This window comes from Ambystoma mexicanum, chromosome 2q (genome assembly GCF_040938575.1).
Source record: "Ambystoma mexicanum isolate Mex_15411 chromosome 2q, UKY_AmexF1_1, whole genome shotgun sequence".
NCBI classification, from domain to species: Eukaryota; Metazoa; Chordata; class Amphibia; order Caudata; family Ambystomatidae; genus Ambystoma; species Ambystoma mexicanum.
In genome coordinates this window covers 948,204,591-948,230,088 of record NC_090924.1, presented here as the reverse complement: position 1 = coordinate 948,230,088, position 25,498 = coordinate 948,204,591, and the positions used below count along the sequence as shown (strand labels likewise).

General features: G+C 43.7%; 1 protein-coding gene across 1 annotated transcript in view; it reads left to right on the top strand.

Moving 5' to 3' along the window:
• The window catches only part of DNAH11 (dynein axonemal heavy chain 11), a 4,227,155-nt gene that overhangs the window by 566,003 nt on the left and 3,635,654 nt on the right, over positions 1-25,498 (top strand). The window contains exon 6 of the mRNA XM_069648254.1: positions 937-1,148. Within this exon, the coding sequence (XP_069504355.1) occupies positions 937-1,148 (212 nt within the window). The remainder of the gene's footprint in view (positions 1-936; positions 1,149-25,498) is intronic.

Below are 25,498 nucleotides of genomic sequence, written 5' to 3'. Positions count from 1 at the left end.
ATCATTTCATAATTACTCATTGTAGGTAGGGTAGGAAACTCTCACCATGCAGCTTCATGCATCGATTTCTTTTTCCCTCAAGTGTGTAGAAATCAGAAAGTGTTTTGTTGTATTAACCACATTTGTTGACTTTAAGACCCCACACATATGCATAACGTTTAATTGAAAAGAACGATACTAGGGTGTAATATTTATTCTGACATCATCACAATTAAGATTTCCCCTTTCATTTTAAATCTGCATTTGGTCAATGTGTCCATTTATTGAATAGGGGAAAATAAATCCACAATGTAATAACAGTAATTTTCTGTGATTCCCTTTCCCTATTGTTTGGCTCTTGCCACCCATGGCCTATTTATTTAAACTCCATTTTCTCTTGAGGTCCACCCTCTGTCAACAAATGGTGCCCTGTCAGCGACATTTAAATTTAAAGCAGAGATGAATGGACACATCGGATATGTCTGACACACTGATATACTTTCTTTGATAAGTCACTTTAAAGAACGGTGGGGTCTATGCTACTTTTCACCTTGGTGCAACGTTCCTTAAATGTACACTGGCATGTTCACCCCGGATTGTTTTAGGCCGTCCTGGTGGCTGAGTTCATGCCTCTCTTTAAGGAAAGGGGCCCAGTGAAAGCTGGTCTTACTTCTAATGATTTTGTGTTGGAAGTGTTCAATGTTTCTTTATCATCCATCTTCCAAACCTTCTCCTCAGAAACACCCCATTTGCACATGCACCTGCGTCTGTTGATGGGTGGCGGGGGACAATAGAACCACCTTTCTCAACCTCTCTTTTGTCTTTGCTTTTAAGATGACAAGAGTTTGAACTCTTGCCATTTGCATATCCTGTTGCACGCTATACGTTTAACAATGTGCACCACCAGGTATCCAGGTTTGGCAATTACATGTGTTTTTCACGTTGTTTTTCTTAAAGCACTCGTCGAAGCCAGAGATGTCGAGCTGCACCTGAGGCCGCTGAGGCGCCATATTGAGTTTCTCCAGGAGACCGAATTCCCGCGGATCAATGTTTTAATTACCCCTTTGTTTCACACCATCTGCCTGATCTGGAGCCACTCCAAGTTTTACAGAATTCCTGCACGGCTCATAGTTCTTCTGCAAGAGTTTTGCAATTTGCTCGTTGACCAGGTATAATCGGAATTGTTCTGCTCAAACGTTGAAAAATAATTCCCAGCAAATTTTCGTTATTCGAACAGCATGCCACTTCGTGCTTTGACAAGTTTACTCGTTAGGGACCGTGCAAACTTGCAAAGATTTTCCTTTTCTCCAACATTTTTTCCAAATACTGTGTAGCTGAGAAACTGTTTCAATTAGCCAATTTTATCACATGCCGGAGATCTTTTTGTAAAACAAAATATATAGATCTTGCAAGTGAAATGTGCCGTCCTTTACATGTGGAAAACCTGATTTTCAAAATAGGTACAGTGTTGCATTATATTTGAAACTTAATATCACGGATGGAGTTGTTGGTATGCGCTGTGCTTCACTTAAGCATAATTGAAAGTTTTCAAAATGCAAAGTTGCCTAAAACTCCTCCTAATAGAATACACTGTGCTCTGTGTTTCCCACAACTAGATCCCAGAACCGAAGACCATGCATTGCTTTACATTCTGTAAACTGCTAACTGTCTTTGGAAGGGCATGCTATATCTTTCTAGCTTCCATTCTTTTGTGTTTACATATAGACATTGCATTGCTGTATATTGTGCCCTCTTGTGTTTCACATATAGCTATTTCTAAATACCAAGACTAAACATACTACACCACCATTTCAGACTTTCTTAGAGTAAAAGCGTGCTGCAGTGTATTTTGTTCTTCCATATGCCCAGGCACCTTAAGGTAAGAGGAACCCCACAATCGTAAATGATTGCCCGCATCAGCTTTTTAAGTTTAATTGACATACGTGTATGAAATTGTGCAATGATAATGAGACACCCAAGAAAGGACAGCTGCGTGAGAAGGTAAGTAACCTAGAGTTGCGAAAAACAATACTACAAAAGATGTCAAACCATCCACAGACTGGCTCAGCTATATAACACCAAGTGACTCTGGCCCACTTGCCCCTGGCAGAGAAAGGCTACAAGCCAGATCCAAAATACACTTTGTTTCATGCTACCTCTCTAACTACCAACACGCCCCATGCCCTTCAAGGTGCAGAGAATGAGAAACCACTCAGGAAAATATATCCTTGAGGACAAGAACCGGAACCTTGCAACCCCCCCCCCCAGAGTCAACCTTACAGCAGCAAACTCAAGAATACACATTTTACACCACCTTCAGAATGATGCCCCACCTCATCACAGCACAGATGCCCAAGACCACATGCTCTTCAGAAGAAGTCTCAACCTATATACTCATTTCATCACCAATGAAGTGTTGAATGGGCATTCAAGAAGTTCTTAATGAAGGAGGAACAGATATGCACTTTATAACAGAAACCTGACTGTTAGGTGAATAGAAGGTAGTAGCACACAAATCCATCCCCACCAGCGTCCATCTCATCCAAGTCAACTGGACAAGAGAAGAAGGTATCACGAAGGTGCACACGGCATACCTCAACATTTTGACTCTGCACCACATGGACTTCCCAAACTATTCAGGACATCTCGTCCACCCCACATTCAACCACCATACCAACCTCTACTTCCTACTTATTTACAGATCCACCATCATGCAGACCACCCTTTAAAAAAAACAACTTTACATACATAATTGCTAACCTTGTGCTTCAACACAAACATCTAATAGTCTTCGGACACTTCAAAATGTGGCTCAAGGAGCACACAGAATCAGAACAGACCTATTTTAGTGCCTATTTGGGCAGCTTTCACCTCAGACAAATGGCTAAAGGAGTGGCACACACGTCCCTCACCATTCAGATATTATGGATCGATCATCTAATGATTCTTTTAACTTGGTTGGTGCCAATGCACCAACACTGGACTCACAAGAACTAGCAACCCACCAATAGAAGTTGGAGAACTCAAAAACTGGAGGAACTTGGAAATTTTATGAAGGAGACCAAGCCCAACAAACTGGAATACTTACTACTGGAAGGAACTTTAGAACTAATGGAAAACTGGATACCAAAGCACTATTCATCCTCACCCACTAAGGCACATCACCTCAGAAAAAAATACTTCATGTAGATGCTTCACATCCCACCTGAGAACACAAAAAAACACAAAAATCGAATGCATGAAAAAACATGAAGGAAACACTACAATCCACAATACAAGGTCAACTACCAAAGAATGATCCGTCGCTACACAGCAGAAATCCTTCATCATCTAGAGAAAGAACTTAACCAAATCATTTAGCTGAGATGCCCCCTTTCATAAGCAAAGTATGAAACATACAGCAAGCCAGCAATGCTGAAATAACAATTGTAGTTAGAAGCAACATTCAAATCCCATACAATGACATTCAGCCTTCAACCCCACCAACATCTTAAAATCAGTATCAGAACTACACTTACAAATAATTGGTGCAACTTAACAACAAAACCAGCCCTCTGATTGATCCCTGCCCTCCCAACATATACAAAGAAATCCTTAACAAGGAATTACTGGCAAATTAATGCACAGCTCATGAAACCAGGACTGTAACAAAAGCTTTCAAGAAAGCCTATGTAAGACCGATTCTAAAAACAATGCTGTGGACCGAAAACACCACTCAAACTTTCACCATATCTCGAGGATACTGTACTAGCAAGGACTTGGAACATATAGAGTTTAATAACTTACTAGATCACACATAAATCAGTTTTAGAACTATGAATGACACCAAATAGTTATTTGTGTCAACTTGTGATGACCTCATAATCTTAGCAGATTACAACATCACCTCAGCACTGTTAATCATAGCAAACTAATTAGAAGGCTTGAAGAAGCTGCATGCCATAACTCTACAATGGATCAGATCATGCTTAATGGACAGAACAGAAATTAGCTGCCTCCCTCTTTTCAGTTTCAACATAGAACCCATTACATGTGGGGTCCACCGTGATCAAGCCCCTCACTGCCCCTTTTCAACATCTACATGACCCCTCTGATGAAGCTCATCAAATCGTATGGGTCCACCTATTACAATTATGCAGATGACATAGAAATGATATGCAAAAATACCAACAACAGAAACACCATTCTCAGAAACTGCTCACACAAATAAGTGCATTAATGATGGTCCCCTACCTCAACCTCCACCCAGACAATACCAAAATAAGAATAGTCTCACCTCACACCTCATCTGAAACACCTCTACCATGCCCTTTGGAAATAGGTAACTGCCCCAAATCATCTAAAGTGATCAAGAACCTAGGAAAATGGGCATGCTTTGGGTTAACGCTGGAAGCCCAAGCGAACATAGTAGTAAAAGGTCTACCATCTCCTCTCTATCCAATGGATTATACACTTGCTTGCCTATGCACACAGAGCACTGGCCATCATCTCTCTGACTCCTTCATGTATTGACTATGCAAATTTCATTTACCTATGTCTGCTGGTCTACCTCAAAAAAAAAAATAAACGCATACAAACCACAGCAGCTACTATGACTCAACCAGAGGGCATACATAAAACTGGCTCTCAGAACATTCCCTGGTGCCCAATCAAAAAAAGGATCTAGATCAAGGTCTCTGCATCCCCCACAGAGAATTTGAAGGTGAAGGAGCCAAGTTCATCCAAATAAAATCTCACTCTAACAACAAACTAGAGTCCTAAAATCTTGAAGCAACATACCATTAGGAACCAAACACATTTTTAAAACAAGATACAGAGGCTCTGTGTTGTCCAGTATGGTGGCCAGGCACAGGAAAGTGCTAACCAATGGAAATCTACAAAGTACAGGGCCACCTGATTCAGGAAAAGTCTAAAAACATTGCTCTTCAATGTATAAAAAAAATTAAATCTACACCCATCAAACAGTGGTAACAACACTTTTGAATTTTTGAACTTTCATACGCAGACACAACCTAAGGGAATGGCATACTGGATCCCGTCCATCTGCCTAGAACATAACATTTGGAATTCAGGAAACTATAATGATGTAAAGAGATCACATTGAGGCACTACCAAAATTCTGAGAAACTGCCTTCCCTGCAACCCAGACTATCTAAACCTAAATAAAGGGCACATTCAAGCATCAATTACTAAAGCCAAAACACCTTACACCATAATGCAACCACAGAAAGACCAATCATTTGAAATAACTACCTACCCAGAGAACACTGCCCAACTTTTGACTAACCCTCAATTTCTCTCCACCTTACTCACCACACACAATTGCAAACCAAAAAGAGCATCTTCCCAGACTTTGAACATCACCATCTCACATCTCTAACTGCAACTGACATACTCAGCCTCTGTCCAATACACGCCCACAATGCATGCTTATGGCCATGCCTCTTGACACAAATTCCACAATGCCTCTTACATTTCACATCTAGAAGATTACACACACACATGCAGAGCTCAGGGTGCTTCGGATCCACAACCTCCAGTGGCAGCTAGTGAATCGTTTAAGTATTGCAGTGTAAATATTTCTCCCAGGTATGCCGTATCGACCGAGCATAGTGAGGGAACCAAACCAAACAAAATGGGATTCTTGGGGCTTCTCCCCCTTTGAAACATTTTAAAATAATGGGTTAACAGGGAGCATTTTAGAGCACACAATTTAAAAAAATTGGGTAAAAACCCAAACAGTTCGCAATTGGTTTTGTAGGGTAACTCATGAAAAAAATCCAATAGATGCAAGTCACCCACAGTGCACAGGAGCATTTCTCCAACACATTTTTCATGATTCCTTTGTCTATAATATGTGCCAGTATAAAAAAATGTCATACTGTCTGTGCCCATACATTTCCATCCTGGCTGCACCAATATACACTAGTAGTTTCCATATAAGAACATTCTCATGTTTGCTTTGCACATAATGCAATTAGTGATACTATAAGAAAACATGTCCATACTTGTTCTGCCAACATATGGCAGTATCCCCACGTAAGAACATGCTCCACTTGGTTTTACCATTAAAAATTCATTCCACAGTATGAAAACCTTTCCAAACTTAATGCACCAAAATTCCAGTCTTGCTACATAATGACACTTATCATGCTTGCTTTATCAAAGATATTAAATACAAAATGTTAAGGTTGGCGGGGGTTTCAATCCTTCACCCTGATTACCAGCAGAGAACACTTGGACCCATCAAACCGTCCCCTGCCACAAGAACGGAAGACTCAGCCATGGGGCAAAGATACTGTCTTTTATTAACAATCAAAATAGACATGAATCACACCATAAAACAAACATCCTCAGGAGCTCTCGACTTTTGAGCCTGTGTCGCTTGGTTTTGTGAAATTGTGATGTCACAATCTCATGTTCTGTCCCACAAACCTCAGCCGATTACATTGGTCAGCTTGTGCCGGTTACATATAGAGAATCAGTCTACAATGTAGGGTTGCAGAGATACTATTGGCCCTTGCAACATAACAGCCCGACCCCCCGTGAACGTCGAACCTGGATTGGTTGAAGTGTGTCCTTTCATCACTGAGCCCCTGCACAGTTACCAGACTGAGTGTACCTTTTCAAGGCAATGGGAATGAACATGGAGGTGCAAAGTGTTCCTTAATGTTGCCCTTCTCTGATCGCCTAAGCCTGTGAGAGTGCATTCAGTAAAACATCCAGTTGCAACACTTGTATCTACTTCTCACTTGGTTTGATGGGAACGGTTCGCTGTGTCTGCCTTGGTTGAATGAGCATTGCCTTGTTCAGCTGGGTCATGTGTGTTTGGACGACGACATACAGCCCTCTCGCCTGTAATTATGTGGATTTTAGCCTGACTTTCTGCAGGTGGCCTATTGTGTTGGTAACTGGAACTTTTCCTTCTCCTTTTGTCCTTGGCTGAGTGCCTTGGTTCTGTGGGCCTCTGCCTATGGCGAATGTGTCAGCCTATCATTGTTCTTGAAGCCTATATGAACTCTTTGCATATTGTGGCTTCAGCTTTAGCAAAAAATATGAACACAACAATGTGTATACCTCACTGTCCTCCTACCTACATGGGTCATAAGCATGTGCTTTGTGTCTCTATGTAATAAACTAGTGCATGTTTGTGTAACTTCATGAAAAGATACATATGTTCTTCCCATCTAAAAGGGTTATGTTGTGATGTCAGTGGTGACGTCATTGATTTCTGTTTTTGAGTTGACTTGCTCGATGAAAAATCAATTGCATATTGTCCAAGTTATCGCTTGTGTATGGTCTGAGCAGTTGTCTGAGTGAATAACGTTTCTCACACCTGCGATACGTTGAAGTTTTCGGTGATGGGCCCCGAAGTGAGGCACATTTATAGTTTCTCTGCCTTCATGTTGAGGATCGTGTAGGGTGCATGAGGGCCAGATTTGGTCCCCCATCTACAATCCCCCCTCTGGCTGACCTGCTGACCACACCATCCATACCAATTTCTTTGGTTATCTGCAGTTTTGGGAGCCAGACCTTTGTTATCCCTTCAAGATGTCCAGAGAATATGGCATGGTCATCTAGGCTCCATGTAACATAGCTGCAGTTTCCATCTGAATTGCACCTGACCCATCACCCCCAGCAGTCACGAGTGTTGTATGGCTACTGGAATGCTGCTCCTGTCGGGGACAGTGGACACTGTACTAGATGCATCTTCAGTGCATTCTGCGTCCTTGTTTCTTTGAGGTCTTCAGTCTCCAGTCTCTCTATCTATTAGCACCTTCATCCCTAAAGTCTTTTCAGTTGTATTCCTACACTGTCTAATTATTATCTTGATTACACAAACTATCAGAACACTAATATTAATGTTGCTAGTACTTTTAGTCCATTGGCCATCCACGTTGGTGTCCATGAGAATATGTAAGACAGCCAACCATCATCTTTCCCAACATTTTTCGTTTCCGCCTCCATCTTCGTGTGAAGACCTGCTCTCCAACCTCGATTCCAACACCCCCTGTATCCTCATCTTACTTGATCTCTCTTCTGCCTTTGACACAGTCAGCCATGCCATCCTGCTCAACTGTCTTTGTGATAGCCAAGGGATTACTGGTCAGGCCCTAGCATGGCTGACTTCTTTCATCTCTGATAGACCCTCCCAGGTTCAACTTGGGTCCTTCCTCTCCTCTATCTTTATCTCTACCTGTGGTGTTCCCCAGGGGTCTAACCTATCTCCCTGGCTTTTCAACCAATATCTGGCACTTCTTGCCCACAACATTGCAGTGCTTTGCCCCAAGTTCCAGTGCTATGTGGATGACACTCAGGTCATTTTCAGGCTACCCTCAGCCACCTCCTCTCCCTCTCTCATCTCTGACTGTCTATCTGCCATCTAGGAGTGGTGTGCCGCAATGATCTCTGCCTTAATGCCAGTAAAACCGAGATTCTCCTCATCGGCACACCCACACCCTCCTTTCCTGTCACTCTCTGGCCTAGCCTCTCTCGGCCCTCTTCCTGCTCCCACTTGCGAGGCTAAAAACCTCGAGGTCATCTTCGACTCCACACTCTCCTTCTCTCCTCACATCCCCAATGTCTCTAAGAAGTCACAATACCAGCTGCACCTCCTCATAGGTATTCTTCCTTTTGTCTCCTTCCCCCAGAAGCTCACTGTCTCCAGAGCTCTGGTTCTCTCTAGGCTGGACTACTGCAACAGCCTCTTTCTAAATCTACCTGCTTCTACTCTCAGCCCTCTGCAACTCATCCAGAACAGGACTGCAAGACTTGTCCTTGGCCTCAAGCCCAGAGATCGTATTTCTCCAGGACTGAAATCGCTGCAATGGCTCGCATGGCTGCAAAGATTAAATACAAAACCCTCTGCATTGTCCACAAGGCCTTCTGGGGTTTGGGGCCTCAATACCTTCAACTCTTTCTTCCTAAATATCTTCCTTACCAAGCTCTTCACTATTCCACCTCCAACTCCCTCAGGGTTAGTTGCTTCTCCAAGTAACGCATTGGTGGTAGATCTCTTTCTTCAGCTGGGGCCTCCCTGCCTCCCTGAAGCCTGAGGAGAATCATCTCCGGTTCCGGAAGCACCTCAAAACCTTTCTCTTTACCTTTGCTTTTTCTCATCCTCTTCCCTGCTGACTTCCTGGCTGATTCTGCACTGGTTACCTGGCCACCCTCTGATCTCGAGCCCAGGTTCCCTCCCACCAGTCGCACACCTGCACTGCCTTCCTAACATCCCCCGCACTTCGGGACTGTTTTCTGTATCCTTAGAGTCCCACTACCAGCACTTGCCACCCAATGCCTGCACTTACCATTGCACTTGCCACCTGCTGACCTTACTTTTACTTATTGTTATTTATTCTATTATCCCATGTACTGCACTGTCTCCTCCCCCTAACCCCCACACATTCCTCTTCCCCCTTCACATGCACTTGTGCGATCTCAATGACACTTGGCCTAGTAGGATCGCTGTCTGAATTCCATCTGTTCCTCCTCCCTTGCCTCGTCGCGCCTTGAAACACTTTTGAATAGGCGTGTTATAAATGACATATCATGTCATATCAAGTTCAGAGAGTCTGGTGATGGCCTCTGTCAGCATCCCATTGCCTTCGTCATTTTCAGGAATTAATGTATGTAAGAAGATCCAATCTAGGTGCAAACGCCTCCCTCCATGGCTGTGAAGAGATCCAGTACGGATCTGTTCTGGAGGGCCATCAATCTCACTGCTCTCAGCTCCTCCTTGATGGCGTTGAAACCTTTCATGGTTGAGTTTGTCTGCATCAGTTCCAACCTTTTAATATGGAGCCATTTGGCATTCATGTTTGCTTGCACTCCTGGAACGATGGATGGAAAGAACATTTCAGTTCTGCTTAACAGTCTGTGTTCTGGTGGCACTGCATCCAATGCCTGCTCCATGCCTGCTGAGGCATAGTTCCCCCTCTTCATTCTGATCAGTTCTGCAAATCTCACCTTCCTTTTGTTATTGTCAATTTTAGGGAACCCTTCAACTTGTATATCCTTCTGGGGCACTGCCAATGCTGGAGTATTCAGATGTGCCAGCGAGCATACTCCTCCCCAGTTAAGTCGCAGCTTTGTGTATGCCTTTGAACCAAAATCCCAATAGTGATCCAGGAGTACTGCTGTCCCGACCTTCATACATGGTATTCTCAAAATCTGCTCACACCCTTCATTCTCTCCAACCTCTACCTTGACATCATTCTAGAAACATAGAGCTGCTCCCTTGAGCGGTATGATGGGCATTGGCCCTGCTTTGTTTTTTACCCATGTGAGCAGTTTTGCTCTTGCTTCCCACTCTTTGAGGCACTTATCATTTTCTTGCTGTACTATTTCTACTGGAACTGTTAGAAGCACACAGTCTTTGCTCTCAACAACTCATTCTTTCAATTCATCTGCTGTGTATACTTGTCCATACACCAGCTTCTGTGGTCTTTCCCAACATCCAGGCATCCCTCTTATCTCTGCAGGTCCTGTCTTGGGACATTGGAACTCCTTCTGTGTCACTGTCTGCACCCCCCCCTTTATGCAGACGCTCCATATGTACTCTATGCTTTTATCTGTGTTTTATCAATCATCTAACATTTCCTTGGTCTTTGTGTAATTCTCTTTGTACGGGAACAACTTTTTCGACATCCATCAGCATGTTTCCCTTGAAATCCACCTCTCATGGTTCATAGCGATAAATGCATCAGGCATTGTGCTCTTGCCACTGGGATTTCAGTTGCTACGAATATTCTGGATGCACTTGTGGCATAGGGGATGAGAGAGCAGACACAACAGCTCTCTTTCATCATTTGTTTCCCCACCATGGTCATGTGGCTATTCCACATGTTATTCGATATATGTGCCAAATCAGTTATGTAGGAATATACCTTAAAATCTATTCCTGTACTACGCCTAACTCTTTTTGCTGTTTCAGCAGTGTTCGCTGTCTGCCCAGACATGGTTCCCATAACAGCACGGACCAGGGTCACGTTATTAAGGGTCAAAGCTTGTGCAATTGCGATCAATAATCTTCTTATAACAAGCAGTGTAAAGAGGTAGAGACAGCAGAAGACACAAAATAGGATCACAATATTACAAATTACAACCACCATGTTGTTGTCGTGGGTGCTTCTTTGCGTTGATTCAAGTGCTTGTGCAACTCACCTGAAAATACTAAGAAATGCGTTATGATCGTGTTAGTCTAAGTTGTTTTAAGCCCTACGCCATCAGTATTGGGCAAGTGCTGTGAAAAACAATCTCTCCCACACTATACGTATTCTGGTATCACTGAGCAAGATGATTACAAATCGGTCTCCATGAGTCAACTGTGGTTACGTCTGGGCTATACAGAGCAAAAAAGCATGGAAAAACAATTGTGGAGGGAGCATCCACTCCTTCTGTCTCTGTACTACAAACTGTACGAATTGGTCCTGGAAAGTATAATGTCCATTAAAGATCATGTGGCTCAAATATTCCTTACTTTCTCAATGAATGCCTGGTGTAAGCAGAGACCATGCGCCTAGTCTAGGTGTCTGCACTAATGATGATCCCTAATGATCTTGTTCTAGATCTAGTCATTAATGGTTGCGGTTCTTCTCCCTTGTCTTTGTCTTTTTCCTGCATCAAAGGGTCATCTCTCAACCGGGAAGAGGTCTCCCCTTGACAGGGCTTGACGTCTCTGATGTAGTTCCAGCTTTTCTTTCCTACTAGTTTGACAGCATGCTCTGTAGATTGCTCTATGGTAAAAGGTCCCTCGAACCTGGCTTTAAACCAGTGACGTACAAAGTTCCTGAGTAAAATGCTGTCTCCAGGATAAAGTAACGGATGCTTAAATGTGTCGCTTGCCGTTTTGCTGGTGTATTCCTCGCTGTTCTTCAACCTCTTCCCCTGAGTCTGCAGTTGGCGAGAAATAAAAGATGCACTTGCCATCAGACAAGCCACATATTCATACATCTCATCTCCAAGCACATTTGATGTTGCATTTGTATCTGTTAATTCCCTAGTGGGAGGAGCCAGGGGTAGTGCATGCGCCGTCCTGTTACCACCTCATGGGATGTTAAATGGTGGTTGGATCCGCGCTGATTGCACAATGCGAACAGGGCCAGGGCTACACAATAGAGCCAATCCTTCACCAGAGTTGCTTTTATTTTGGCAATTTTTTCTTCGAGCAGGCCATTAAAGAGCTCACATACCTCATTCACTTGCGGGTGATAGGCACAGGAGAATGTTTGCTGTTTCCCCAGCAGAGTTGTGATATGCTTAAAAGTCTCATTTACAAAATGAGGTCCATTGTCACATCGCAGGACCTCACCCACCCCATCTTGGGAATAAATCCCAGAGAAGGAATGGGGCCACCCTAAGGGCATCTGGGTGTGAAAAGGGGCCAGCCTTGATCCATCAGGAGCATGGCACACAACCACTATCATGTAGCGGTATCCTTTACATACCTGGATCATGTCGTCATAGTCAATATGGAGGTGTGGAAGGGTCCTATTGGGCATGGTATGGCTCCTCTCACTACACGTAAAGTATGTCCAGCAATGTACTTCTTACATGTTATGCAGTGACCTATAAACATGGTCTCATTTTCCATCATGTTAGGACAAAACAGGTCTTCACATATGTGAGCAACAAGTACCTCTTTGCCCATGTGGGTACGGTGATGCCGTTGCTTGAGCACAATCTGCAACTATTATGTTGGGAGTACTACCTTGCCTGTGCTCTCCTGTTGCAATAAGGCATCTGAAGGAGATATTGAACATCACCTCGATACCCATAAATCCTTCTCCTCCTTTGGGGCCCTTCCTTGAAATTCCATTATTTGTGTGGCTGATTGATTGATTGTTTATTTGTATAGCGCCTATGCACAATGTGTTTCAAAGCATTTCAAAGATGGAGGGAAACAAGGGAAAATACAATACATTCTTACAGGTCCTTGAAGCAAATCAGAATGCATTATAGCCTTCACTTAAAACCATATTACACACATGCCTATTGTGGGATGTTTTAACCCACTAGTCTATGCCCTGCAACAGTACTGTGCGCTGCTTGCATCAGAAACATCACAATGGCCGACGGAAAGCATTATGCGCGCTAAAAACTGCCCAGAAGTGTGCAGGAAAACCGGAAAAATAGGCCGCCAATCCACTTTTGCCTATGGCAGTGGTAACACAGAAGACCACTGCCAAAACCTATCATTGGGCTATCCACAGAGTAACATGAAACTAATTGAAAAAGCAATGCTGCCTTGCAAGGGAAACACAAACTGTTTTAAAAATCTGTTTTTCCTTGGCTGATAAAAGTGCAAAAATAATGGTTCTCAAACATCACAAAAGATCCAACATCCTTTTTGGGTGTTAAACATCACTTTATGGAAAGAATCCGTCTAAGCACAATGTCAGCAGAAACATATTTTATCAGAAGAAAATCCACATTTAAAGACGCTTGCTTGGAAAAATATGTTAAAAATGGCTGAAGTACCACCGCTCGCCTTTGTCAGAAGCTGGCTTTTACTTAACCTGTCATTTTAAACTTCTACATTCAAATCTAAGTATGGAAAAGAACTCCTATCAAAAGCAATAGAGGTGGATACAATTCAAAACTATATTTTAAAAAGGCTGGCATTAAGAGATTTGTGGATATATTTGTAAAAATGTAAATTGTATTTTACTGAAAGACTATTTTAAACATTGTTTCTAAAGTAAGTTAAAGCCAGCCACACTGAGCTTCAAAGACATTCCACACCTTCTACCCAACAAAGGAATCTTCCCCCCTGCTCTGCTGAGAAACTGGCATGGAGGTGTGAAAGGAACTGGGTGGGGGACTTTGGCCTGTTGCTCTGCTAGGAGACAAAAGGCTCCCTTGACTGAAAAGAAAATGTTAATTCGGGCGTCAATAGAAACCAGCTGCTGGCAGGAACAAGCTCAGGTTGCATCTCTGGCTCAGCCAAGCCTTGGAGGCGGAGCCAGACTGAAATGTGGATCTGGAACTGAAGAGAATATATGTTTGAGAAGAAGACTTATAGAAAACTGTGCTAAACTTGGAAAAATCTGGAATTTATAGATTGTTAAAATGAAAATGTTGCTCACAAGTAGAAACTACTCTGGAATTTGTGCGATGTTCAGAGACTGAACCACAAAAATGTTAAGATTGTAGCGATTGTGATAATGTTAGGAATATGAAAATGTACAGGAATATGCCCAGATGTTATGCGCAAGTATGTAGAAAAAGTTGTACAGATCTGACACTGGGTAACCGACTAAAAGTGCGAAACACTGTCATTTGTGAACCGAAACTCTTAAGAAGATGGGACTTGAACAGAAACGTGCTTTATTTAATTTGGGATGTAAATATGTAGTATTAGTAAGTTAGTGATATTAGAAATATGCTTTTTATGAAAAATAGATATCGATACAGAAACAAAGGGGAAGGTTTTCTTCCTGGACCATAAACATGACACATCATGACACACTGTTTCCTTCTCAAATCAGGAGAGAGGGCATACTTTGACCAATCTGTTTCTTAGAGGGTGGGCTTAGTATAATCAGCCTCCCCACCCCTTTGGAAAATAGATACATAGGGACTGTTGAGGACCTAGAGAGATGCACACATTCACCCATCAACTGATTTTACTGGCGGAGCACTCTGCAGGAAGAACCCAGACCAAGACTCCAGAACCCAGATCAAGACTCCAGAACTCTGAAAGCAGAAGGCCCAATCCAAAGCTGAACCCTTCTCAGCTGGCCTTTAAAATCTTGCAACCTGATTCTGACCCCAGACTTCCAAGGGGCACAACCAATTCAACAGTCTGGATGTGCTGTTTTTCTGCTTCTTGTCAAGAACCTTGCTAGAACCCACAGATCCAAAGCAGTAGAGCAGAACTGTAACCCAGAAACAACCCGTCAGATCCAGTCCAAGAAGCCGTGCTGAGACCCAGTGCCTTGCTGCGTGCAGAACCGGGTGCCTGAATCCTGTCCAGTGGCGAGCAGATTCTAGTCCAAACCCTTGACCAGATCCCTGATGGGCATATTCCGAAACCATAGTTGTGAGTATTTAGCATAGAATTGTCCAAAGCCAACCTCTTAACCTTAAGTAATCCTATCCAACTCATTCCAACATATCCAGAACTGCATTGTAGAATCTCTTTTGTCTGTCCTGAATCCTTCTTTCATCCATATAATCCTGTGATAATTGTAGTGATAAATCATCTTTGCGCTAATATAGTTGCTGAAGAAAGGCAAGTGTCGCAGCGGACAAAGATCAGACAGAGGTGCCTCTGGACTGGTGGCTGTACCGGTGGTATCTCGCATCTTTATAGCCTCCCTTAGTGTTAAGAAATCCTTGTTTGTAATCTTCAACAGCGCATCTCTCATTTGAAATCTTGACTCTTTTCTGAAAAATCGACCTTCACTAAAACCTCTGTAACTTCTGAACTGTACATGCTAGGAACGAAATGTGTCATTTTGAAGCTAACATCCTCCGCTTTCAAACGAATCCAAAACCGCATTCAAACTCCTTATAGTTTTGCTGCAATCGCATTTCTCGCCCGCTGAAAAGTTTGCAGTGATTCTGCAATTGGCTCAATTTCATTCCATATAAAACAGCTTTTTCTTGCATTTAACTTCTGAATTCGGTTTCCTATCTGTTAGTTATCCTATCATCGTTGCTAGTGTTTTCCTGAAGCTATCCAAAGCAGATCCCACTAGTTCTGTATCCTATTTAGTGAAGTAAAGTAATTTTTAGCATTTTTCCCTTTCATTCAAAGCCACATTCAAAGCAATTGACCTGTTTTAAAATCATTCCTGTTTCTCTCTAAGCTTGCCTGGGGAATTGGGAGTGAGACTGCATTTGTTGATTGTATATTCCTGAAACCTGTGTTCCCTCATTCCATCTCTTCATACTGTATATTAAGGGGGGATTGAGTACTATCAGGGGGAAAGAGTGATTATATTGCATTTGATTGAATTCATATCCAGTTTTATTTTTGTGTTGCATTAATCTCATATCATTGCATTTCATTGAGCCCACACAAAGTTTACTCTATGCTACTTATTCTTTTCATCCATACTCCTATTGATTAAAGAGATTGTTGATTGCTGTAATATTACCGAACGCTGATCAATGTATAATTATTAATAGTGTGATCTCCAGATATTGTTCATAATTCATAAAAGTGTGATATATATATTGTTCAAATCCATCAAATACATCTTTTAAATTTGCAAAACAACCTTCTTCTTGGTTCAGTGAGACCGGGGGGGATTCAAAGAGAGGGGCGTGACATAAGGGTACATCGTTCAGAAATAAAATAACTTTTGACACAAAAATATATAATTAAGGGTTACAGCTGAGCATCTCATGCTAGGCATTGACTTAGTTGGAGTGCTGGGTTGAAACCACTTACAAATGTAGACACACTATGTGTGTTTGATGCGATATTAAAGTCTGTTATTACTGGGAAATATGCTGCATGCCTTGATTCCATGTTTGCTGCTTCATTGCCCCAGGAGCCAAAGTCTTCCCCCCTCGTGTGGGCCTGGCACTTCACGACCGCTACCTCTGGTGGAACTTGGAGCGCGTCTATGAGCCTACGCAATAGGGGCGCATGCTGCACTGCTGTGTCATCAGCACGTCTAAAGCACCTCCTCTTCTACCATGACAGCCCATAGTGTACTGTAGACATCACATAGGGCAAATCTGAATACACCGTAATTTGCTGGTCCCTGAAAGCGTCTAATGCCAATATGAGTGCTACCGATTTTGCCGCATGTGCTGAGAAATGTGTTGGCAATGTGGTGCTTGCTACTACTTTTGCTTTGCCGTCGGCCTTTAGCCTTACTACTGCCCTCCCTGTATGCCTTTCTCCTGTCGCCTGCTCTATTGTCCACGACCCGTAAATATGAAACACTTCTACCCCGTCAAGTGGCTTCTCCTCCACCTTAGGAATGTCGTCATAGTGTTCCACGTAATTAGTACAGTTGTGTACATAGTCCCCTTCTTCTATTGGTTCGGCAACAAATGTCGCCAAATTGACAATCCTGTATCTCACTTCCTTGATTGCTGGATTCAATATAATCACCTTGTTTCCAGAAGCTCTCTTGGAGGTTAACATACTTATATGCTTCTTGAGCATTGCACATAGGGCATGCTCCACGTACAGCATGGTGCTGCACTCCATGATAATATTCACTGAATTCTGTACCAAGAACGCGGCAGTAGTCAGAGCCTGCTCACAAGGGTAATGTCTCCTCATTACTGGTTCTATTTGCCCACTATGCTAATGGCTTATGCCCTAAAGTGGTCTTCTGTGTTAGTACTGCAGTCATCACTACTCGATTGGAGTGCGAGAACAAATAAAATGTGTCCAGATAATGTGGGATCCCTAGTATTTGTGGCATGCATATTGCTTACTTCAGCTCCTCAAAAGCCTTTGTCATTTCATGTGTCCACTCCAACTCACCGTTCCCTTTCTGTGCCTCCTTAAGCACGTTCAATAATGGTCTTGTGTATGTACTATAGTCAAGTACCCAAGCTTTGCAGTAATTGCAAAGGCCCAGAAACTGCTGTATCTCCCTCACTGTCTTTGGCAATGTCATTCTGTGGATCACCTCTGCCTTTTCTTGAGTTACCTTTCGTCCCTCTGGTGATATTAACTGCCCTATGTGGCAATATTGTAGTTTTGCCTTGCCTTTATAACTCTTTTCTGTTAACACTGTTAGCAGATACACTGAATGGTTTCTACACTGCTCTTCTGTCTTGCTAGAAATTAAGCTGTCATCCACATATTGTATGACTATGCTCACCATCTGTATGTTGCTATGTTCATCTGGTGGACCCTAGTAAAAATGGAAGGGGACTCGAAGTACCCTTCTGGTAACCTTCTATGTTTCCACTTCTGTTTTCTTTATAGGAAGGATGGTAAATCCTGTGACTTTCGCGTAGTGGTATTTAAAAGAAGGCATTCTTCAAGTCTATTACCATGAAGTATGCAGCTTCCTTTGGGATGCTGCACAAGATTGTTGCCGGATTCAGAACTAATGGAAATTCTGCTTCAACAATTTGGTTTCAAGGGTATAATCATGGCTGAAATGCCACAATCCCCATGTTGTCTTCTTCGCCGTGTAGGGAAGGTAGCAAACCCATCCCACTCCCTTAGGCACTTTAGGGTGAGGCAAGACCCATTTCAAGACCTGTAAGAGCCCAGGGGGGCATCCAAAAGTACCCCCACAAGATCATAATATTGTACGCAATTCAGACATTTAGCTATAGAGCATGCATATAAGTATGCACCATTTTGCAGATATTGAGTAGCCATGGTCGAAGCATAGGTCCTTGCACAGCCATGCAATATTTAGTGTGTTGGACACAGGCCACAAGCCTGAAGGGAAAATTCGAACAGGCTCAAGCACTGATGAGAGAGGCCCATGCTGTTAACTTTCACAGAAACCCTTCTTTGTTCTAAATATGTTGAAAATATGTTGTTCTAAGAAGGAATGTGCCCTACAAGGCACCAAGAAAGTACTGGCGCCTTGGTGTATGTGTTATCACAAACAGGCCAGAGCAGACCTCCGACCACCACACAGCCAACTACGAGTTATAGCCCCTGCAACTGCCCAGTCCCAAGATCCCTGAATTCCGAGATACCAGCTGACCCCAGACCACTGACCATAAACCAACCAACCAACCAACCATAAAAGATCTAAGAGCACGGTCGTTCCACCTTTATTTCATAATGACATGATTTGTAAGGCGAGGTACAGGGAGGGATACATTTTAGTTCAAAAGTGAGGGCGGAAGCCTTCGAGGCAGAGAGACATGATCAGGCTGGGTGAAATATGTGTGTGTCACTGTGACCTCCTGTGCCAGTCTTTGAGCATGCCAGTTGCACTGTATAATGATAGAGTAGCACTATTTGCAAATGTAACTAATTGCTTCTTTGGCCTTGGTTACCTGGAGATGATGAGCCCAGCAGACCCCATGTGATGTAAGACAGACAGACTAGGCTGGGACCAACGGCCTGGAATCCCCTATGGAAAAGGTCGACCTTGTATTTGGTCGCACCAACCAGCCACGCTGGTTTCCACTATATGTTATGACATAATCTATGACACTTTGGGCCTCATTACACGGATGGCGGAGAACCATGGCGCAATTAGCGCCATGGTTCATGACGGTAAAATACCGACACCGCCTTGGTGGAAAGGGGAATTACCGCCCCATTCCAAGGTTGGCGGGGCGGTAATTCCCCATTCCACCATTGCCCTTCCCCATTCCCATTTTTGCCCCATAAGGCATAATGGGAATGGGGAAGGCGCTAATTACGGCACCGCAAATTGCGGTACCGTAATAAGCTCGCTGGGTCCCTTTGCGGATTGGTTTTTAACGCCTGCAAACAGCAGGCGTTAAATTCCCCAACCCGCAAAGGGACCTCGTAGTAAGGCGGTAAGGATTTAACGGTACCGGTAAAATACCGGTACCGGTAAAATACCGGTACCGGTAAACCCTTACTGCCTACCGTGTAATGAGGCCCTGTGTCTCCTTTTGGGCTTCTGCGTGTACCCTTTATCACCAGAACATTCCATGACAGCAGAGCTCTTTGCTGACACACCTATTTTTGTAGAAATATAACTTGTTATTCTTGCAAGAGTTTCTTGGGCCTTTTTTCCCTAGCAGGCTGTATTTTATCTGGTGTGCGCGTTTAGGGGCGTGCCTTCATTTGGTGACTCCCGACATAATACCGACGCCTGTGCCTGCAGAGGTGTCCAGGCCGCTTCTCTGGAGGGGTCACACCCACCTACAGTGATCAGTCCCAAAAAATGCATATTTCCGAGTGGTTTTACAGGAGCCGTCCATGCAGAATTCCTGTCTGCTCTCTGCAGCGTGATACAGCTCTGAGGAGAGTGCAGCCTGGTGCTATTGGAACCCTGTGATGGAGGAGTATGGGTGAACACACTCAAATGAGTGTACACTTGCAAGTGTGGGATGACTTGACCCACTCCTCTGTGCTATGCGTAATCACCATGCCAGTTATGGGGCACGAAACAGCAACAATGGCGGCAAAACCCTTGTGCGTGCCAAAAAAAACTACAAAAACCTACCAAAACCGTGTGCTTCCGCACACAAAAAGAGGGATGCACAACCTGCCACCCATGGTGCATGTGCAGTAGAATAGAGCACACCCTGCATAAATGTGCCAGTGGGTCCATGACCAGCAAACAGAGTGCAGACAGAGAAGCAGCACTTTGCAAAGGAAACCCCAAAATGTGCCTACAAAAGTCAGTTGCTTTGTTGCTAAAACTCCAAAAAGCCTATAACACAACACTTTTCAACAATTAAAATCTTGACTGGTGCTAAAATTCATGTATCAAATGAAGCATTGTGAAACATACAAAGTCTGAAAACTATGTCAAAATCTGGGTGCAGTACCCTGGGCTACCTGAATGACAGCTGTCAGAGGAGACTGATGAAACTTTAAAAGTGAGCTAGAATTCAAAAACCTTCTGGATTAGCAAACAGAAAAAGGATTGTTGCCAAAAAGGAATACAGATTTTAATTGTGTTTTTGATTCCACAGATTTTAAGGCCAAGAAAGAAATATATTTGTATTTGATGCAACAAATGTGGATTTTGCTGTGTTTGAAAGTTAATCAGCTTGGCTGAAGATGTAAAAAACCAGAAGAGCAGGTTTTTCTCCCAGAAGGGGGGGCCTTCCTTTAAACAGAAACTCGCGGGAGGTGTTATTCGCAGGTTAGAGCAGCATCTTGTCTACAGAAGGCAAAGGAACAATGACAAAGTTGCAGCCCTTGAAATTGGAAGTGTGAAAAGGGGTCATAAATGGCCTCTGGAAGGACCAAGCCAGGAGTGGGATGACTTGGACTGCAGGGAGACAAAAAGAGGCAGAGCCAAGCAACTATCTGTTGCAAAACATGAACAAAGAACACATTTTAAAAGACTTACAACTTGCTATTCAAAATGGTGAAAAATATAAAAATGACAGAGTTGTTAATTTAATTTCTGGCTGCATGTGTGAAGAGGCGGCAGAACTGTATGACATGTTCTGGACAGGAATGGCAATATATGTGATTTTATGCAAAATGTATTACTGTTAGAATTGTGAAAATGTACACGCCTATCCCTATGTTAAACACACACATTTGTGGAAAGTTGCAATTTGGAAAACTGTGCATAGCGAAAAGGACAAAATTCTGTGGAAAGTTAAGACAAGATTCTACAGCTGCGAGATTTTGATGAAAAGATGCTTCACAAAATATGGCATCTTTGAGTGTGATTTATATAAAGGTGACTAATGTAGAAATGTGTGTTTAGTGTAAAATCTGATTTTAAGACCAGTGGCTAAAGGGAGGTCTCTGAGGACTGCAAAGCCAATCATAAAATGTGACATCAGCCGGCCTTGATCCAATCACCCAAAATGCAAGGCGGAGATGAAGTGTTGACCCTATCCCAGCTCAAAGGGGCAAGCTTAGCTAAGCTGGCCCACACACCCCTTTATGTCATTTTAGAGCATAAATAGAGACAGCTGACAGCACATAAAGACAGGCAGACCCACTCACTTTCCTGATGCTGGCGGAGCGCCCTGCTGCTGAAATCTACATCTTCCTTGTTCCAGACTCCACAAACTTGGCAAAGCAAAGGCCTATTGCATAGCTGAACCATTCTCAGCTAGTCCCCAAAAGCCTTGGGGAAGCATCATAATACAGCCTGGCGTGCTGTTAATGCTTGTCTGCGAATTGAAATATCCTTAGAACCAAGAAGGGCAGATCCCGTCCAGTCCTGTGGCATGCTGTGACCAGAGCACCTTGCTGACTATGTCCAGTCCGATGTGTCCAGCTGTCAGTCCCTGATAGATCTGATTCAATGGTCCAGAATCCTGACGGTCCTGAATCCTGACGGTCCAAAATGTTAAATCCATTTTGTATTTTGAGTATTAACATGAAGCTAGAAACTGTTGATTCCCGTGCATTATCTTGTCCCCTCCTAACCTCTGAACTATCCTTACTTCTATAACCAGTAACATGGTCTGAATCCGTAGCGAAATCTTATTATGTCTATCTGTAAAAGTATCCTTTTTCCTAGTCATCTTTGTCAACTTTGTTCTATTAATTTCATTCGAGTGACCAGCCTAGCGCTCCAAGGTGGACAGCGAGGAACCAGGACTGAGTCGCAAATCACTCCTGACTCTTACCTGTGCCGTCCTGGTGGCTTAGCTTGGATGCTGTAGTCTATAGTCAATATTTTTCTGATTTCACACTAAACCCTCTGTCCAAATCCGCGCCTATATTTTTGAAAACTGACCTCTACTAAAACCTCTATAAATCACTCAGTTTTTGTGATAAAAACTAAATTTCAACCCCTACTTGAACCTAACTTCAAAAGCTATCCATAGAACCCACGTATGTCAGAACACTGCGATTTTCCCGTTATCGCAAAAATCGTGCAAGGAAAAGTTTGTTGCAAATTCCCATTTTGAGAATTTTTTTCACGTGTGAAATAGCTTCCATTTGTTTCTGACCTAAACTTTAAGATTTCAATTGTTTTCTTTGGACTAAAGCATTGCTGGTGATTGTGTACAACTGTTCAAAGCGGCTCCCGTAAGAATTTTTAATAATTTTTGCATTTTTCCACACATTTAGAGTTCTTGCTAAGCCACTTTAAAAATCATTCTGACAATTGAAAAGCCCACTTCGTTTTTCTCTTTCTGTGTAAGGGGGAAGGGGGAAGTGAGACACTGTTTTATATGTACTATTCATGAATACCTGCTCTTTCCTTCCATCTCTTTGCATTGCCTATTGGGGGTTGAGGGGTGTTGCAGGGGGAACCTCTAACCATAGTGCTATCTGATCTGAACCAAAACAAAAGTATTATTTTCTGTGCTGCATTCGTTTTGCTCATTACATATTTCTAGTGTATTAAAGATATTTTTCTGTGTTCTGTCACCCCACTGGCGATTGTTGTATACCTATTAAAATATAGATTGTGAATTTGAGCTTAAATAAATACATAAATTAATAATACCTTTTACAAACCAGCCTGATTCCTAGTCCAGTGTGACCCGGGGTATTTTTAAAGTAAGGGGTGTGATACGAGTGATACATCTTTTAAATAATTTAATCCATAGATCAAATAAGTTTTTCCATTGCACTGTTCACTAGGCCGAGAGCAGAGTGTATCATCTGATTGAAATCCTTGGCTGACTTTTGCAACCACTCCTTCGCCTCTGGAGTCTTCCCATCCCCCCCATCCCCCCCAAGCACTCCCTTGTGCACCCTCTTCTTAAGAAACCCTCTTCTGACCCCTCCTACCCGGCTAACTATCGCCCAATCTCCATCACTACCTTCCTGGGCAAGCTCCTGGAGAAACTGGCCATCTCCCAGCTTAACCTCAATGCTGAATCTGTTGGCAGTCTTCATGACCATCAATCTGGCTTCAGAGCTGCCAGAAGCACGGAAACTCTTCTCCTGAACATCCGTGAGGACCTACTCTTGAACCTTGACTCCAACACTCTGTGTGTTCTCATTCTGCTCGATCTCTCTTCTGCCTTTGACACTGTCAACCATGCCATCCTGCTCAACCGTCTCCGTGATAACCTGGGTATCACTGGTCAGGCTCTGGCGTGGCTGACCTCTTTCCTCTCCTGGGGTCCTTCCTCTCTGACATCTTTTTCTCCACCTGTGGTGTCCCCCAGGGCTCAAATCTCTCCACCTGGCTGTTTAACCAGTACCTGGCACTCCTTGCCCACCGCATCGCCGCTCTCTGCCCCAACTTTCAGTGCTATGCGGACGATACCCAGCTCATTTTCAGGCTACCCTCGGCCTCCTCCTCTCCTTCCCTCATGTCTGACTGTCTGTCTGCTATCCAGGAATGGTGTGCCGCCAATGACGTCTGCCTTAACGCCAGTAAGACTGAGATTTTACTCATCGGCACACCCACTCCCTCCTTCCCTGCAGCTCTCTGGCCGGCCTCTCTTGGCCCTCTTCCTGCTCCTACCTGCAAAGCAAAAACCCTCGGGGTTATCTTCGACTCCACACTCTTCTTCTCTCCTCATATATCTGACGTCTCTAAGAAGTCACACTACCAGCTGCACCTCCTCAGAGGTATTCTTCCCTTCCTCTCCTTCCCCCAGAAGCTCACTGTCTCACGAGCCCTGGTTCTCTCAAAGCTGGACTACTGTAACAGCCTCTATCTTAATCTGCCTGCCTCCACTCTCCACCCTCTGCAACTCATCCAGAACAGAACTGCGAGATTTGTCCTTGGCCTGAAGCCCAGCGACCGTATCTCTCCAGGACTGAAGTCTCTACACTGGCTCCCAGTGGCTGCGAGGATACAGTTAAAAACCCTCTGCATTGTCCACAAGGCCTTCTGAGGCCTGGGGCCTAAATACCTTCAACTCTCTCTTCCTAAATATCTTCCTTCCCGAGCCCTTCGCTCATCCGTCTCCAACTCCCTCAGGGTCAGCCGCTTCTCGAAGCAACAAGCTGGGGGTAGATCTCTCTCCGCGGCAGGGGCCTCCCTCTGGAACAGCCTTCCTGCCTCCCTGAAACTTGAGGAGAACCATCTCCGGTTCCGGAAGCACCTCAAAACCTTCCTCTTTGCTTCTGCTTTCTCTCTCCCTCTCCCCTGCTAATTCTTCGCTGAATCTGCACCAAATCTGCAACTGAGCCACTCTCGCTGACCTCGGTCCTGGGCGCAGCCACTCTCCACTTGCACTGGCTCCCTGGCAACCCCTGTACTGCGGGACTGTCTCTGTTTCCCTACAGCCCCATTCCCAGAACTTGTCTGTACTTACCTTGCACTTGCCACCAGCTGGCCCTTTATTTATTTTATTCTACTTACCTTGTACTGCACTTCCCCCCTCCCCTCCCCTTGCACTTCTCCCTTCCCCCTACCCCTGTACTTGCGCGATCTGAATGACACCTGGCCTAGTAGGATCGTTGTCTGTCTTCCCCTTGTTCCCCCCCTCCCTGCCGCGTCACGCCTTGAAACACTTGAAACACTTGTGTTTAGGCGCGTTACAAATGCCATATATCATATCATATCATAACACAAGCGATAACAAGCGATAACAAGTAGGGGACGGGTATATGGGAAGGTGTGAAGGGTGTGAGCACATTGATAGTGAGATGGTTGGAGTGGCATGGATGTGGTTTGTTTCATTTTTTGTATTAACTTTTTTATGGAGAATATTAAACAAAGGAAAACGGAATGGTAGGGAGCCTTCCCCAGTGAGGGGAGAAGGTGGTTCCACATATATTGTGTAAGGGAGGAAACAAGTAAGAGCCCTGCATAATTAGTGGCTCTGAAATAGTAGTTGTTCTTATTTTAGCATTTTTTGTTTGTGTTTTTATTGTGCAGGTTAGAAGCCAGAGGAGGGGTGTTTTGTAATTAGTAGTGTGTTTTAAGTACGTGAAGTGTGAAAGTGGGGGTGGTGGATAGGTATTTTGATTTTTTGACTGGAGGGAATGAAGGACTGACTTCTTTGATGGGCAGCACGCTAGAAAAGACGT